We start from the raw sequence: 17,771 nt of genomic DNA, 5'->3' as shown, positions 1-17,771 counted from the left end.
AAAAACATAAACTGAAGGAGCCTGAAATCTGATGGGATACAGACATAGTCATCCACCCATAAAAACATAAATGATGGGGCATCTGGGTGGCTCAGTGGGTTAAGCCTCTGCCTTTGGCTCAGGTCATGATCCCAGGGTCCTGGGATCGAGCCCTGCATGAGGCTCTCTACTCCTTGGGGAGCCTGCTTCCTCCTTTACCTCTGCCTGCCTCTGCCTACTTGTGATCTCTTTCTCTGTCAAATAAATAAATAAAATCTTTAAATTTAAAACACACACACACACACACACACACACACACACACACACACAAAACATTGTAAGGACCTATTTAGCCAGAGCGCTTCCATCCGGTTAAACAGTAACTTTGTTGTTTACAACTTAAACTGTCCCTGCCCCCCTTCCCTCAGGGGACTTACTTAAAAACAAGTCCCGGAAACCAGTCCCAGGTAACAAAGCCCAAATACAAGGGTGAGTCAGGCCAGGTGAAGACATCTGATCAATGGGAGGGCGCATACTGTCTCCCTAGTTACCAAGGAGTATGGGCCTCACCCTTTGGGCACCTTTTGGGCCTCAGTTCTGACCAAGATGATAGGCTGGTTCAAATAACTACTAGGGTAAATTGTAATTCAATTGGTCACTTAAGTGTGACCTAACATGACTGTGCAGCTTTCTCTCTGTGTTACAATTTCATTGGCCACCTGTGTGTGGCCAGGCCCAACCACATGGCCTTTGTCCTTAAAAGCTAGTCTGTGAAGCAGAGAGAGGTCACTGTCTCTGTAAGAGGCGCGGCCTCGAATGTTCGGTTTGATTCTTGATGCTTGGTGCGAAATAAAGCTTTGCTTGACCTTCGCTTTGTATCAGTCTCGCTCCTTTAATCATGGACCAATTATTGGGACACCTAACAAACATGAATGATATAACAGAGACATGGACAGAGAGCCGTGGGGACCGGGACCAGGACGGCGCTACCCATTCCTGGAAAGCCAGGCTATAGCCTCCTGATTCACTGGATTGTTATTTTTATAAAAATCTAATTTTAGACTTAATGCAAACTTCAAGAACTTAGATAAAAAGTGCTCCGGCTCCAGAGCTGAGGAAAGGGCTGAACTAACCAACAATCTCTGGGTACATGGCCTGGAGGTGGGAGGTCCAGAGGCCATGCTGGGTTGGGGGGGTGTCACTGCCTTCAGCCAGCCTAAATTCTCTGTGAGGGGCAACTGCAAGTTTCCATACAATACTCTTTATTTTTATTCAATTTGGATTTTAGAATACAAAGTGGCATTTGAACATCAGGAGTTTAATGTTTTACGATTTAGGAAAAAAAAACAGAAGGAAGGAAGCCAGGTGGTGCCCTCAAGCTGCCAGGGTGTCTAATCTCTTCACTGAAGCAAAAGGCAAAAGTTGTGACTGCTCAAATACAGAATTTTAAGTCACAAAAGCTTATGCACATTGACACTGGGCAACGCCATTGTCCCGTGACGAGCTCTACGGAGCCGGAGCCGGCAAGTTTAAGAACCACTTTAGTAAGCCCTGTCCTGCCCCTGGAGCCTTAACAACCAGACCAAGGTGGAGACCAAAGGTTTTCCCTCCTTTCCAAGGGACTGACCTGCGTGCACCAGGACCCCCATCTGGTAACAGGGCTGGAAGTCAGCCAGGCCCAACTTCAGCTTGGAAAACCTATTCTTTAGGACATAAACCACTGTTGTCCCCAAGGGATTCAGAACCCTGAGCAAGAGGAGAAAGTGAAGGCCGCTGGCCCGATGTTGGGTTGCCCTGGTTCAAGGCCACATGTTATCCAGCACACAGGAGACGTGGAGACAGGAAAAGGTTTAGTGAGGCTACGGCAAGGCTTGGCCCGATGTGCCGGCACAAAGACCACAGAGGCCAGCGGCAGTGGGTAAAGCTGTTCAGTTTTCTCGGCACTGTAGCCTGAGACATGCTGCTTTGCCCCACAGAGCATCTGGAAAGAAGATGTAGGAGAGTGACCACAGCAGGCAGTAAAAGGCAGTGAGGGAGAACGGAGACAAAAGCAGCATGATGATACCTGGAAGAAGAAAAGGCAAACGCTCCGTTTTTATGAAGCTCTCTTTCATGTATTTTCCAACCTCTTCTCTCCCCCTCCCCATCCTCTCACCCGTTGGTCTGTACGCGTGGGTTGAAGAGACAAAAACCAATGAGACACGAGCCCTGCCTTTGAGAGGTATTGTGTGTTTGTAATGAGATGACTACAACCGATCGCAAGCTCAGGTTCCATTTCGTCAAATTCACATCAGAAATCAGTCTTAGCAGAGAATACATTTGAGTCGCCCAGTCCCCTTGTTAGAAATATATATACAATTGTGTCAAGTTTAGCACGTGACAATGGCCAATATGATGTTACCCCCAGGCAGAAGAGTGCAGCAGACCGAAGACAGCTCTCCCTAGAATGGCCTGCTTCTGCTTTTACCCAGTTAGTCCTTGGCTGGAGTCTAGGAACACAGTTAGTAAACAGTACTCTATACCAATATAGAACTTTCCCTAGTGGGCAAGAGTGGCTCACTGTGCTTAGACGGTCCTGAGATGGATTTCCTTCAGTGCAAATCAGAATTTTGGTACTGCTAGGCCAAGAGTGCCAATGTGGCCAGCCCCCATGAAAACCTTGGGTCTCCACAGAGCTTCCACAGAGCTTCTAGGTAGACAAGAGTTCATGAGTGTTTTTTTGTGCTGGGTAACTAGCTCCACAGGGAGGGTACTGGGGGGCTTGTACATTGTTCCCTCCAGATTTTGCCCCTTTCACCTTCCCTTTTTTTTTTTAAGATTTTATTTATTTGACAGAGAGAGATCTCAAGTAGGCAGAGAGGCAGGCAGAGAGAGAGAGGAGGAGGAAGCAAGCTCCCTGCTGAGCAGAGAGCCCGATGTGGGACTTGACCCCAAGACCCTGAGATCATGACCTGAGCTGAAGGCAGAGGGTTAACCCACTGAGCCACCCAGGCACCCTCACCTTCCCTTAGCTACTCTTATTTTGTGTCCTCTTGCTGTGACAAATCTTAGCCATGAGTACAACTATATGCATCCTATGAGTCCTTAGAGATTCAATGAATCTGGGGGTGGTCTTGGGGTCCCCCAAGATATTTGAATCTCATATTCACCACTGAAAGGCAAAAGGGCACCAACACTTGTGGGATATCTTCTCGGCACTAGACATTCTGCTAGGTATGTGACAAAGATTGTTCCACTTACATTTCAAAATAATCCTGTGATTCGGAATAAGTCTGTTTTTCAGATGAGGAGACTGAGGGAATGTGACCTTCAGAAGGTCTTGATTCAAACCCATGTCTACTTTGTACAAAGTAGACACTCAGCCTCAGAGAGCTCAAAAAGAGGGTGGGAGAGTATGGGGTATGTCCATGGGGATCACCACCACGCTTTCCCCAAGAGAAATCAGAACATCTGATTGGACAGAAGACCACTTCTAAGGGCGAGAAGCCATAACAGATACGGATCAGAACTTTGGGATATTTAATATTTAAGAATAGTCATTGATCTGTTGAGGCAATGAGACAATATTTTAGTTGTCCTGGAAAATATGTGACATAAGGCCTCAGCAGTCACAGGCCAACTTCTCAGAAGCTCTGTGGAGGAGATGGAACCTCAATCTAGAAAGGAGATTGGTGGGGCACCCTGTTGGCTCAGTGGGTGGAACATGCAAGTTGAACTTGGGGTTATGAGTTTGAGCCCCACAGTGGATGAAGAGATTACTTAAAAATAAAAATCTTTAAAAGAATAAAATAGGAGCATCTGGGTGGCTCAGTCAGTTAAGGGTGCAACTGGTGATTTTGGCTCAAGTCATGATCTCAGAGTTGCGAGACCAAGCCTTGCACTGGGCTCTACATGGAGCCTGGCTAAGACTCTCTCTCCCTCCCTACGCCACTCTCCCATGCTCACTCGCTCTCTCTCTCTCAAAAATTTAATCAATCAATCAATCAATAAAAAGGTGACTGTCTGCACTCCAAGTAAGAGGAATATCAAAGTGGCCATTTTGAAATCTATCTGGTAGAGCTCTGGTATTACACAGTGTCAAAATCTGTGAGGCACAGTTTCCTCCTTTACTCACACAGTCAAGACAATCCAAGGAAGGCTGAGGCTAAGTGTATGGTTTATTTTGAGGAGAGGGGATCCAGTGGTATCTACAGGAGCAAAGAACATTGTGGGAAACACTGTTGCTACGTGATAGGAGGGCAGGTGGAGAGAAGAAGGGGCTAGAAGCTTCTACAGGACACATCTGTGCCAGAGGATGGGTATAAATTTTCTCCTTTGATCTCAAGAATCCTGAGGTAGGGATTAATGGCTTCATTTTATATATGAAGAAAAGTGAGCTCAAGACAAAGAGGTAATTAGCCCAAGTTCATGCAATTAATATGGGCTGGTGGGGATGCCTGGATGGCTCAGTCAGTTAAGCATCTGACTTCAGTTCAGGTCATGATCTCAGGGTCCTGGGATCTAGCCTGGAATCAGGCTCCCTGCTCAATGGGGAGTCTGCTTCTCCCTCTCCCTCTGCTGCTCCCTCTGCACACCCCCCCCCCCGACACCTGTGCTTACTCTCTCTCTCTCAAATAAATAAGTAAATAATCTTTTAAAAATGTGCTGGTGTTGGAACTTGAACTCAGGCTTGTTTAATTGCAGACCCAGATGTTTCTCCATCCTGTTCTGCCTCTACTAGCTGGGCCACAGGGGGGCCCAGAGCCTAGAACGTGGGCAGGGCCATCAGCGCTGATGCTACAGAGAAAGGATGTGAACCTGAAGGGGAGGGTCAGGATGGAACCTAGGACCCTATGAACCAGACTGAACCCCCAGGGAATAAAGGAAGAAACTGGGCATCCCCTGGATGTTTGTCTTGTTCCCACAAGCACATCTACAAAGAAGAAACACTGGCATTCCTTGAAGGTCCTTGAAGGAAGCCCTAAATTGGGGAGAACTCTAGGGAGACATCTGCCAGGGCCCACGTGTGGCCGGGACCTCAGGGCTCTGTTCCCAACGTGGATCTCAAATCCCTTCATTGCTCTGTCGCCGCCACCTCTCAGGCGACAGCAGGTGCGTTTTCCTCCTTCAGTTCTCAGTCTCCTGCCAGCTAGTCAAAGTGGCCCCTTAAAACTGCCACTCAGAAATCCCTTCAGAGACTTCCCATTTGCTGTTAGGATCAGTTCCCAAAACCTGCCCACCTCGTGGCCTCAGCTTCTGCCCCTAGCGCCTCTCAGCATGTCCCAGCCACACGGCAGCAAGAATGATTCCAGCACCTTCTAGCCTAGGGCCTTCACAAAATACCTTTTTCTCTTCTGAACTACCCCCTCACCCACCTAGCCAGTCTTCTTGCAGGTTTCACTTCTTTTCTTTTTTTCCCCCCAGTTCCATTGAGATGTCATGGACATATGACACCATATTAGTCCAAGGCATACAACATGAGGATTTGGTATCTGTGTGTGACACGATCAGTTCAGAAAGTCTACCACACAGAGTTACACATTTTCTTTTCTTGTGATGAGAACTTTTAAGCTCTCCTCTCTTAGCTACTTTCAACTATACAATATGGTGTCATTAACTGTGGTCACCTTGCTATCCCTTATGTCCCCAGGACTAACTTATAACTGGAAGTTTGTACCTTTTCACCACTTCCACCCATTTAAAGGAGGTTTCCATTTAAATGTCAGCTCCTGAAGCATCCTTTCCCTCTTCAGGTCGTTTCCATCTAACTAGGTCCCTCTCCAACACCCTGTCAGAGGGCCCGGTGCTTCCACAACACGTCAAAACTATATGTTTCTAGTTATTTCTGCCATTATGTGGTTGGGGTCTGTCTCCCTGATCAGATTGTAAAGCTAGAGGAGGGAAGGGTTTGTCTAGTTTACAGATTTGGTTCCCAGCACCTGGTAAGGCAGGTGCTCCCGACTGAACTTGATAACGTTCAGCAAATGCTCTGTGAGCATCTACCCCATAGTTGGCCCAATCCTGGGTCCAGGGAGCCTGAACAAGAGAGAGTTCTCGATCCGGGGGCAGTTGTAGTGTGTACAAATAGTAAACCGGTAAATGCACTCAGGATGACAATAAACCTGTTGGAGGAAGAGAGAGCAGGGTCCGGGAGCTCGGAGCAGCAGGGTCAATAAACAGCCAGTGGTGACATGTGAGAGCAGTCCTCCTCACTCACCTCCCAGATACACCATTTTTTTCCAGTTCTCCGACTCCAGGATTTCATCATGTGGATAGTAGCTCTGGTCCATCATGAATAGAATCATAAGTGAGGCCATGCAAGAGAGAATGAACGTGTTGCCTTTGGTCAGAAGGGAGGTGGAGGCCAAGACACAGGAAGCATAGCGGCAGGGGAGACCCTTGTAGGTGAGCTGAGCGCCTGCTGGAGAAAGAAGAAGGGGACATGGGTGGCTTCCCGCTGCTCTAAAGCAATCAAAACCGAAGCCAGCCCCTCTCGTTAGGTCCTCCCTGCCCCACGCCCCAAATCCTCTTCCTTGCAGGGCAGGGGGAGGCTGTTAAGCATTTAGTTATTCACAGAGATGAGGGGCGGGCTCTGTCCTGGATCCCCCATGGCTCCGTAGAAGGGTCTCCTGAAATTGTCTGGTCTGCACCTACCCTCCCTTGCATTGTGACCTTGGGCAAGGCAACTGCCTGTGGTAGAGCTCCATTTTCCCCATCTGTTGTGGAAAACTGGAGGACGACCTCTAGTTCCGGATTCTGGGAATCTCTGTGCACCACCCAAAGGGCACACAGTGAGAAAAAGGTACAGCTGGTTGGAGAACCACAGGCCTTTGCCCCCCACCAGGGCTCTGCCATGGCAGGCTGAAGCCTTCAGTGGGCCTGGGGCACAGGCAAAGGAAGGAAGAGGGACTCCACAAAGCAGGGGGAGGAGTCAGTTACGCACCCCACCCCCAGACTTCTGGTTCCCGACGCTCAGCTAAAAGCTGGGGTTCACTCACCAGTTGAATAGAAACACAGGCGGAAGGTAGCAGCTAACACATAGATGATGCCCAGGAACCCGCTGAGAGGCCCGTCCACGCCGAGGAGCATGGCTGAGGCCAGGCCGAAGGTGGTGTAGACCGCCAAGTCATTCAGCTCCACTCCTGCTCCAGAAGGCCAAGGTTAGAACTTATACTCATTTGTCTCGCACCTTAGTCCACTCTGGTGGGCTCCCCCTGGCTCTGCCTCATGCTGACCGTGTGGCCTTGGACAACTCTTCCCCTCTCAGGTCTTACTTTCCCACCCTTCAGCATCCAGCACTGGACTATAACAGGATGCAAACTGACAAGCTATGGAACCATTTTGCGAGCAAAATCTTCCACGAAAACATTTTCTTGTATTTGGAACCAGTTGCTCTGCTGGGGGGATTGTTCATTTCCCCACTCCTGACCACCACTGCAGCCACCCGATCCCTGGCTCTGTCCCAACTGGGGGCAGGGCAGAGAAGGAAACGGCAAGGCCAGGGCAAGGATGGCTGAAGCTAACAAGTGAGCCAGCAGGGGATTAGCTCTAGACTGTGGGGCTCCCGGACGGCTCTAGGGCTGCTTCTGGCATCCTTGGAGGGCTGGGAACATGACTGGTGAATGATGGAGGCTGGCTGGATGTGAGATGGGGGAGGGGTGACCTGAGGTGGGGGCTCCTGGGGTCAGGGATCAGGGGTCTGAAGCCTGGACTCACCTGACTTGGAGCAGAGGCTGAGGTGTCTGGTTATCGCCCCGACTGCCATGTCTAACAGGAAACTGATCAGAAGCATCCAGGAGGCACAGTGACATCTCCTAGAGTGTATGGCAGCAGGTCCAAATAGGACGGCTCTTTCATGATCTCCACTGGCCAGCCCCTCCCTGCCCCCCAGTACACCAACACACTCCTTACACTTGCACACAGGCACACATCCCTGCCCTGCATGTTCCCCCTCTCCTCTGCCATACTCTCAAGCCACCATCTGAAAGGGGTGCTTGGAGCCCCCTAGATAATCATTAAGGTCCCTTCCAGCTCTAAGTCCCAGGCAAAGGTCCAGGGGTCCTATGTTTTATCCCAGCCTTTGCAACCATCTCACTGTGGATTCTCAGATAAATCATTCCCTACATCTCTAGGTCTCTCTTCCTCCATCTGTAAAGTGAGGGGTTTGTGCCAAATGACTTAATAGATATAGATTAATAAATATATGCCTATTTAGATGATCTATTTCTCCTAGTGCAAGTTTTGGTAACTTATGACTTAAGGAATTGGTCCGTTTCATTTAGGTTATCAAATTTATAGAGTTGCTCATGATTCCACTATTATAATTTTAATGGCTGTGGGATCAGTAGTGATGACTCCTCTTTCATTTCTGATATTGGTATTTTGTGTCTTCTCTTCTTTTCTTTATTTTTCCTGGTTAGCCTGCTTAGAGGCTTGTCAATTTTATTGATCTTTCCAAAGAATCAGCTTTTGGTTTCACTGATTATCTCTATGGATTTTTTTTTCAATTTCATTGATGGCTGCTCTTGTTTTTATTGTTTCTTCTCTTCTGCTTACTTTGGATTTAATTTGCATTCTCCCCTCTAGTTTACTGAGTTGGAAACCTTACATTATTGACTTTCCATCTCCATTTTTTCAGTTCTTCTAGACTTTTTTTTTTTAAGAGAAGTTTTTAGGTTTAGAACAAAATTGAAAGGAAGCTACAGAAATTTCCCATATACCTCCTGCTCCCACACATGAATAGCCTCTCACATTAGCAATACCACTCACCAGATGGTACATTTAGATTCTTGGTACATACCAAGGATGAACCTCCACTGACACATCATAATCACCCAAAGTCCGCAGATTACCTTAGGGTTCACTCTTGGTGTTGTACATTCTATAGTTTTGGACTAATGTGTAATGACATGTATCCATCATTATAGTATCACACTGAGCATTTCCACTGTCCTAAAAATCCTCTAGGCTCTACCTGTTCATTTTCCCCATTCACCCCTGTCAACTACCAATCTTTTAATTATCTTCAGAGTTTTGCCTTTCCAAGTATCATATCATATTATTGTAATCATACAGTAAGTAGCATTTTCAGATTAGCTTCTTTCACTTAGTAATATGTGCTAAAGATTCTTCCATGTCTTCCCATGGCTTGATAGTTCATTTTTTTTTTTTTAGCACTAAGTAACACTTTTTGGAAATACCAGTTTATTCATCTGTTCACTTACTAGAAGAGATCATGGTTGCCCGAAAGTTTTGGCAATTATACATAAAACATCATAAACATCCAACTGCAGATTTTCATGTGGACATAGCTCTTAACTCATTTGGATAAATACCAAACAGTGTGATTGCTGGATCATATGATAAGAGTATGTTTAGCTTTGTAATAAACTGCCAAATTGTCTTCCAAAGTGGCTGCACCATGTCGTACTCCCATTGTCGCTCCACATCCTCGCCAGCCTTTGGTGTTATCAGTGTTCTGGACAATTGAATTGGCTGATGAGTGTATAGTGGTATCCCATCGCTATTTTAATTTGCATCTCCCTGATAACATATGGTGGAGAGCATCTTTTTGCATGCTTACTTGCCATCTGTAGATCTTCTTTGGTGAGGTGTCGGTTAAGGTCATTGGTCCATTTTTTAATTGTTTATTTTTTTACTGATGAGTTTTTAAGTTTTGTCTATTTTAGATTATAGTCCTTTATCAGATGTACCTTTTGAAAATAATTTCTCCCAACTTGCAGGTTGTCTTTCAATTCTCCTGACATTGTCTTTCACAGAGCAGTTTTCTTTTCCAGTATATGCATTTGATACTATACATTTCCCTCTAACTAATGCTTTTTCTGCATCTCACAAAGTTTGATAAGTTGCCCTTTCATTTTCTTTTGGTTCAAAACACATTTCTTCTTTAATCCATGTATTATTTAAAATTGTGTTCTTTAACCTCCACATATTTGGGGATTTTCTAGTTATCTTTCTGTTACTGATTTCTACTTTAATTCTATGTGGTCTAAGGGCACTTTGTATGATTTCTATTCTTTTAAATTTAAACTCAGTCTTATAGCCTGAATGTGTGAAGAGAAGAATGTGTATTCTGCTGTTCCTGGATAAAATATTCTATAAACATCAATTAGATCCAGTTGATTGATGGTGCAGTTCAGCTCAACTATCTCCTTCCTGATTTTCTGCCAACCAGATCTGTCAATTTCTCATAGAGGGGTGTTGAAATACCTAACGATGATAATGGATTTGTCAAGTTCTCCTTGCGGTTCTATCCATTTTCAGCTCACATATTTTGATGCTCTAAACGATTTCCAAGATCTCTTGCAGATCCTACATTCAAGGATTCCGTGCTGCAGTCCAGCACATGCTCCCAGACCTCTCTGAAAGCAGCCACCGCAGTCTCAGGCAAGGCTGACCTAGACTGCCATTCCTGAGTCTACACCCTGATTGCAGTGCTCAGATTGTCAAGCAGAAGCAGAGAGCCTGACCCCAGACTTCAGCAGTCTCTAAACAACCTCAGGACTACCTTCCTTTAGATCCATACCTATGTGTCTATAGGAAGCTGGGTTTACCAACCTGCCATAAAAACTACACTCCCTGGTTCAGTCATTTAAATGTCTGCCTTTGGTTCAAGTCATGATCCCGGGATCCTGGGATTGAGTCCCGCATCGGGCTCCTTGCTCAGCCTGCTTCTCCCTCTACCTGTGGCTCCCCCTACTTGTGCTCTCTCTAGCAAATAAATAAATAAAATCTTTAAAAAAATATACTCCCAAAAGATTAGACTAGAAGAAGATAGAAATTTTCTCTTGCAGGTATGATCTACTTTATAAGACTCCACAAATCCAGACTTAGAGAATCATAACATTTTCAAACTGGAAGGGAACTCAAACATCATCAGGTAAGATCATCCTATTTTATGGATGAGAAATGGATCCAGAGAATTCATGCGCTGATGGTTACAGAGAAGCAAATAGTTAGGAGGCAGATATCTGCATTATAAAAGATTTCTCTTTAAAGAACTGAATTGCCAAGTCATTGAAATATGATTCAATTTACAGAAACAGAATTTCCCTATAAAATATAATTTGCTTTGCTTTGTAGAGGCCCATATACATGTCTCATATTTTCCACAATAGTGCTAATTGTAAATATTCCCCACATCATAGGTTCAAATTTAAGAATCAAAAATTTCAAATGGTAGCTTGACTACCCGAGAATTATGTAAGGGCCACCAGAACAGAACCTCTGATTTTTCTCGCAAAAACCATTCTAGACTGCCATAGCCCAAAAGCATTACAGAGATCACAGTGCACGCTCCTTGTTTTAGCAATGGGGAAACCAAGGCTCCGGATGTGACCTAGCCAAAGTCGCATATCAGGATGGCGGTAGAACTGAGGCTAGGATCTTGACCCCATGACTCCCAGCCCACTCCACTTTCTCCTGCCCCTGGTTGATTCTGTGCCTCAGTGCCTGGCTCCCTAGGCTCCCCACTCCTTCCCTCATGCCCTTGGCTCTAGCTCTTGACTAGGAGCTCGCTGGGCCCCAGACCTACTTGCAGAAGCTGCAGAAGATGGAGAAGAGCCCCAGGATCAGGTTGGCCAGGGACAAGGCGTTGGTGACATCCTTCCAGGAAAATTCATTCATCTGGAGACAGCTCTGGTCGTTGGTCAGGAAGAAACTGGTGCACGGATCTGGGGCTCAGGGGAGAGGGGTAAAAGGTTCCCAAGGTCAAAGAGTCCCAAAAGAGGCTCCCAGGGACCAGGCAGTTCCTGTTCACCGGACCTCGTCCCCGAACCGCACCCTCCCAACACTGTTTCACTGACCGTAGTGAGAGAGACAGGAGGCAGATGGCGGAGACCAGGAGGTAAAGGCAAAGCTGCTGAGGACGAGTGTCTCGGGAAAGGGCAACGGCCAAGCAAGTGAGCCCGCAGACCAGTTTCCATGCCCTCTGTCTGTACCCCTTGCCTATAGTGCAGACCTCCCTCCAGCCCACGTGGTGAATTCTATTCTATTCTTTTTGAATAAAAAAGAACACTGGGGAAAGGTAACCCTCTCACCCCCCCAGGAGTAGCCCAGGGGAAGAGGGTCCCTGAGGGGTAGAAAGCCCAGAAGAGATAGCTATGGAGTCAGACTCCTTTGTCCCGCCAGCTGCGCTCGCTCCCTCAGACAGAGCTGCTATTGGGGTGCCCCAAGGTCCTGTTCTGACAGGCCTCAACCAGAACAAGCAGGCCCAGCTCCCGCAGAGGAAGAGGTGAGAAACAAGAAATGAACGTGGACAGCATAGAACGTGGACACCACACAACGTGGACAGCACAGTGGATAGTGCACAGGCCCCTTCCACTGTGTTCTCTCTCCTGATCCTGACGACCTCAGAAGATGGTGTTGTCATGATTTTATGGATGAGAAAACTGAGGTTCAGAGAACTGAGACATTGGCTCAAAGTCATGTGCTAGGTGCGTAGAAGGTAATCCTGCCACTGGGTTCTCAGTCTGGTGCTTCCTCGGCTCAGGGCACAGCTCTGAGCAGGAGGAGCTTTGTGGGGTAGGAGACCAAGGAGGAGCTGGGTTGGCCAGCCCTGGAGGGCAGCATCAGCCTCCCCCTGTGGGAGCAGCCTGGCCCAGGGCTTCTCACACCTCCCAGCCCCTCAGGGCGGTGGGGAATCAGCTGGGCCTGCCGATTCTCACAGCCTGGCTGGCTCCACTTTTCCTCTAAGACCAAACATGCACTCCGTACACACAGACTCCTTGTGACCCAAAGTCTCTTTGGGAGAAAGAGCCTCAGGGCTCTCTGGAACAGAGGGGCCCTGCTGGTTGCTGCCAGCACGCTACCCACAAACGGTAATCCTGCCCCCCGAGGAAAATATACAAGTTCCAAGGTGTTTTCAGGACCTTTTCCTCATTTAATCGTCAGTCATTTGAGAGGGGAGGAAATTGATCCTCTGCCTCCACTCAGCCCGTGTCTAGCCGTGGGCCCTTCTGGTCTGGGCAAGAGTTAAGACAGAGTAGTCCTTTCCCATAAACCCAGTCACCGAGATGTTAGAGGCTGGGAGGTGCTGGGTTTGGGGAGTTTAGAACTGGGAGTTTATCAGGGCAGTCTGGTGGGGCTCACTGCTCCCCCAGGCCATTTACCAAGGACCTCAGGACTCCTGAGACCCTTTCACGTCAGGGCCCCTCCAAAGGTAAGACAGGAAGAATGCTGCCTGAGAAATCAGGGAGGGGAGGGAGGGGAAGGAGCCAAGGGCTGGCTGTGAACTCCCTCCCCAGAAAACGCCTCTTCCCAGGCTCTCCTGGGCCTCAGGGCTGACCCCCACAAGACAAAACACCTCAGCACCCTGCCCAGCCCACTCCTGCCTGCAGAGCAGCAAGCCAGCCTCTCTGCCCCTCAGAGGCAGTCAGCACATACCTGGGGCACTTCTGCCAATTACCAGACCCACCTCAACTGCACTACTTTGGTTACTTTTCAAAATTAATGGTCAATTATCTACTATATTATCCCTTTCATCCAAAGGAAGCACTTTCACATTCATGGCTTCCATTGGCTTCGTGAGGTCGACCAGATGAGGGTTACTATCCCTACTCACAGGATAAGGCAAAGAAGACTCAGAGAGGAGAAGAACCTTGCTCAAAGTCACACCAGCCGTGGCAAAACAGGATTTACAATGTCACCTTAATTGTTCTTCCCCTCCTACTCTGCACTCTGCTGTCTACCAACCAATAGAACAGAGCATCATATTCCCTGTAAGCTCAGACCAAGCTAGGTCCTGGGGAAAATGTTCATGGCATGCTCAGTCTACCCAGAGAAACAAGACTCATGCATGCATGTGGGGACTCCCAGACTGTTTGTCTTACAGGTGAGGAAACTGTTTTCAAGACAGTCACATGACTTGTCCCAGTGAATGATGGAGCCAGGATTTGAATCTGGCCTCCTCCTTTCCAATTAAATGCCATTTTCAGCATACTGCACAGGTTCTGGGTATGAAAGAATGTGGACCTCAGAGTAAGGGCTCTAGAAAGCCAGAGGAAAAAGGAGCAATCCATTCATTCAGCAAACATTTGGTCATGAGAAAGATTCAGTGCCTGGTGCTTGGGACATGGAGGAGATTAAGACCTGGTCTCAAGTCCCAAGGAGCTACGGAAGACAGAGGTATTCAACACCTGCACAGAGAAGGGGAAGTGGACAAGCTGCCAGGGGAGCACAGAGGAGGGGTCCAGCCTGACAGGGAGCTTAGAGAAGTCTTCTCGGATGAGAGGGTCCTAGCAGAGGCATTGCTGGAGTGTGGCCGGCAGGACTAGATCATGTCACTCCCCCGACTTTGTGCAAGCTGTCTGTGGCTCCCCAGGCGCCCAGGATGGAGTCCATCTCTTTCCTTTGATGTATAAGCCCTTATGATAAGGTTGGCTCCATTGTCAGCCTCCTCTCTCGATTGTCCCTTGCTCTCCCTCTGCTCTCAGGGAAGCCTGAGCCCCTCCCCTCCCCGGAGCCAGGAGCCCCGCTACTCTGCGGCGTCTCTGTGTGCTCACCGTGTAACCCCAGGCACTCTGCATTGGCGCAGCCTATCCTGTCTTCCTCCTCTACTACAGGGGAAGCAACTGGAGCGCAGGCTGAAGTCCCCTGTGCCCAGCATGAGGCCTGACAATAGAAGTTGTTCGATGATTGTTAAGTTAGTAGAGGATGTTCCTCTAGTGCTCCCCCAACATCCTCTGGCTGCACCAGGTCACATCTCTCCCCTGCCAGAGTCTGTTCAGTCTATCCTCCAAGAAGCCTTCTCAGATGAACTCTCAACCATCCAGATCCTCAGCACACCCAGCATCTACCCAACGCTTACAATCTTCCATTTACTCATTTTTAAATACATGTGTTGATGCCTGCTCCGAGCCAGGACTGTGTCTGGGGACAGAGAGAACAGAGCTCGGCTGCATCCTCAAGAGGCAAGGAGTCTGGTAAGGGAGGCAGATCCGTGTAGGGAAGTCAAGGCAGCGTGGCAAGGCTCCTGTGGGACAGGGGACGTCCCCTTGCTGCGGTGCGCCAGGGAAGACCAGCCTATGTCTGCTGTGGCAGCAGGGGAAACATCCAAGGACGAAGGGGGGCCCCCTCCTGGCAAAGCGAAGAAAGGTGTCAAAGCACAATGAGGAGGCTGGATTCGGGAGGGTGGGGTGGGGGGTGAGGGGTGGTGACTGGAGGTGCGGTGGGCAGGGAAGCCGCCGTTGGGGATATGCCCTTGTGACCCTGTATCGTCGCGGTGATGTCTGGCCAGGAGGTGTCTGGGTCAGATATGGCTGGGAGTGGAGAGGAGAACGGGAAGAAAAGGAAGCCAGTCCCGAGGGCAGCGAGGGCAGAAAAGCCAGCAGGAATGGCAGGCCGCGAAAACTGTGGGCAGCGGAGAAGGGAGAGGCGTATGCCCCCGAGGCCGTGCAGCTCCGGTGCCTGAACGCGGGGCGCAAACTGGAGTGCGCATGCGCTCGGCGGGGACACAGGGCGCAGCCCCTCCAGTTAGAGATGCGCGCACGCCCCGCCCCGCAGGCCGCCTCTCGCCACAGATAGCCACAACCCTCTCCCCGCCTGCGGTTCCGCGGGAGGGTCCCGGCCCCAACGGGCTACGGCGCCAGCCCTAACGCCACCCCGCACCAGAAGATGGAAGAGAGGGAGCCAGGCTGGCCTCCAGGACGGTGCCACACACACACACCAGCCCTCCTCCGGGGGCCTGGTCGCAGGGAAGGGACGTGCGCTGCCTCCGATGCCTACCTGGGGACCAGACATCCCTGGAGGGGGGTGAGGGCAGCACTCTTAACCCGCTTCCTGTGCGGTGGAGCAGGCCAGCCGGGGCCTGGAGGAGCGGCACAGGTCCCAAGCCTCTTACCCTGGCTCTTAGCTCACAATCCCCGAGAGGCAGGGGAGGGGCAGGGGGCTCTAGTTGGCAGAAAGAGGGGCTTCAATTTGCAGAGGAGCCTAGGCCATCCTGTGGGCGCCTTAGGGAATGGAGGGATCAGAGGAGAGGTCTGGTCTCTCTATGGTGGCCAGCAAGGGGAGGCTTGGGAGGTGAAAGCCCAGAGTGCAGGCAGGGCGTGTGGCAGGCGGGCTGGAAGGGCTTTGGGGAAGGTGGGCATCTGGCTGGGGTCCAGACTGTGAAGGGCCTCCAGGGCAGGGCTTTGGTTGTGTGGTTCATGGCTCTTTGCACCTGTAAGAACTGCTTAGGCATATGGTAAGTCCCCCTTCCCACTCCAGTATTTGTCGGGTGGATGAATGATAAGCGGAGTAATTTACACTTAGTCCTGAAAATAGTTGAAAGTAGGGAAGTGACATGGTCAGGATGGTTCAGAAAGATGACTCTAGCTGCTACTGTGGATGAAGGCTCTGTAAAACTACAAGAAAGTTGGGGCACCTGGGTGGCTCAGTGGGTTAAAGCCTCTGCCTTCAGCTGGGGTCATGATCCCAGAGTCCTGGGATCGAGCCCCGCATGGGGCTCTCTGCTCAACGGGGAGCCTGCCTCCTTCCCTCTCTGCCTGCTTGTGATCTCTGTCTGTCAAATAAATAAATAAATAATCTTTAAAACAACAACAACAAAAAAAAAACTACAGGAGAGTTGAGACAGCCCAGAGCAAGGACATACTGTGGGACCACATACTGTGGGACCGCAACAGAAGGGAACAGGAGGAAGTAGCTGGACTAGGAGTGATTGTGAAAGCATCCCAAGGGTGTGGGAGAGAAATGAGAGGGAGAAGGTAAAAGCCTCTCTGAGGGGTCTAGGTTTGGCAGCTGGATGAATAATGTGCTACAGGAAGAAGCTTGGGTAGGTTCCCAGACACAACTTCTGACACCTGCCCCACATCCTCCCACCTGCCCTAATGCCGGGTTAGCGCCGCAATGGCTTCCAGGACCCCATAGGAGAATATGCAAGAGAAGAGATGGAATTGGGTGGTCAAATGGCACTTTGCTTCTCCTAGCAACCTGGAGGGGAAAGAGCATGCCCTGAGTGGCGACTAGCCACCTGCGCTGTGCTCAATGCTCTACAGACATCTTTATCATCTTCCTGGCCATTCTCAAATGCTCTCAGCATTAGTTTTAGCATTCCTGTTCTCCAGAAGAGGAAATAGAGTATTTGTTGATTTTCATAAATGATGGAGCTAAGACCTGAACACAATCCAACACTAAAGTCAGACCTAAGGTGTCCGAGAAAATAAAAGAGAAAACGAGGATGGAGGCATCAGAAACAAGAGGTCAGCTTCTTTCTACCCTCTGTGCTTACCTTAATTTGTCCACGCCACATGGACCATTAGTGGCAGACTAAAAATTACAGCATACGCATTCTAATGCTGGCTTTAACAATTAATCAAGTTCATATGGCCGCTCTAACACCACCGGATGTGTAAATCTGAACACGTTACTTTGCTTTCCTGAACCTATTTCCTCATCTATAATACAGGATTGTTGTGCGAACTAAGCGAAGTGCTCAGGACAGAGTAGAAGCTCCGTCATTATCATTATTACTATTCTAAGGACCCAATCATGCCTCTATTAGCCTGGACATCACCAAAGCTTCCTTCTGAACAGGGAGAGGAAGCAAGGGCGGTTACAAAAGACACGTGTCTGCAGCTGTCAGAAGTTTCTAGCTTCCTTCTGTTCTGGATCTCACAAGGAAGTAGAGGACAAGAACGGTAAAGTTAGACTGTTTACGCTTGTACTAATGTGGTTGCCACCACACATGGCTCTTGGCTCCTGAAATGAGGCTAGTCCGAATTGAGATGTGCTGTAGGTGTAAAAAAACAACAGAGTTTGAATACTTAGTTTATATATATATAAACTAAGTATTCAAA

The 17,771-nt window shown here is 48.9% G+C and overlaps 1 protein-coding gene across 2 annotated transcripts; it reads right to left on the bottom strand.

Annotated features, from left to right (window-relative positions):
* Positions 1 to 346: 346 nt before the first annotated feature.
* Positions 347 to 17,672, bottom strand: TMEM269 (transmembrane protein 269). Of its 2 annotated transcripts, none has more exons than XM_059374392.1 (5): positions 11,513 to 17,672; positions 7,675 to 7,772; positions 6,957 to 7,100; positions 6,176 to 6,376; positions 347 to 2,044 (listed from the first exon to the last, which is right to left on the bottom strand). In XM_059374392.1, the coding sequence occupies exons 1-5, from the start codon at positions 11,602 to 11,604 to the stop codon at positions 1,908 to 1,910; spliced, it is 672 nt and encodes a 223-aa protein (XP_059230375.1). In that variant the 5' UTR covers positions 11,605 to 17,672; the 3' UTR covers positions 347 to 1,907. The 2 variants fall into 2 exon arrangements, with proteins under 2 accessions (XP_059230375.1, XP_059230374.1); XM_059374391.1 differs by having other exon boundaries at positions 6,176 to 6,379; positions 11,513 to 17,670.
* Between the last annotated feature and the right edge of the window lie 99 nt (positions 17,673 to 17,771).

This window comes from Mustela nigripes, chromosome 14 (assembly GCF_022355385.1).
Source record: "Mustela nigripes isolate SB6536 chromosome 14, MUSNIG.SB6536, whole genome shotgun sequence".
NCBI lineage: Eukaryota > Metazoa > Chordata > Mammalia > Carnivora > Mustelidae > Mustela > Mustela nigripes.
This window is presented reverse-complemented; position numbering and strand designations above follow the sequence as displayed.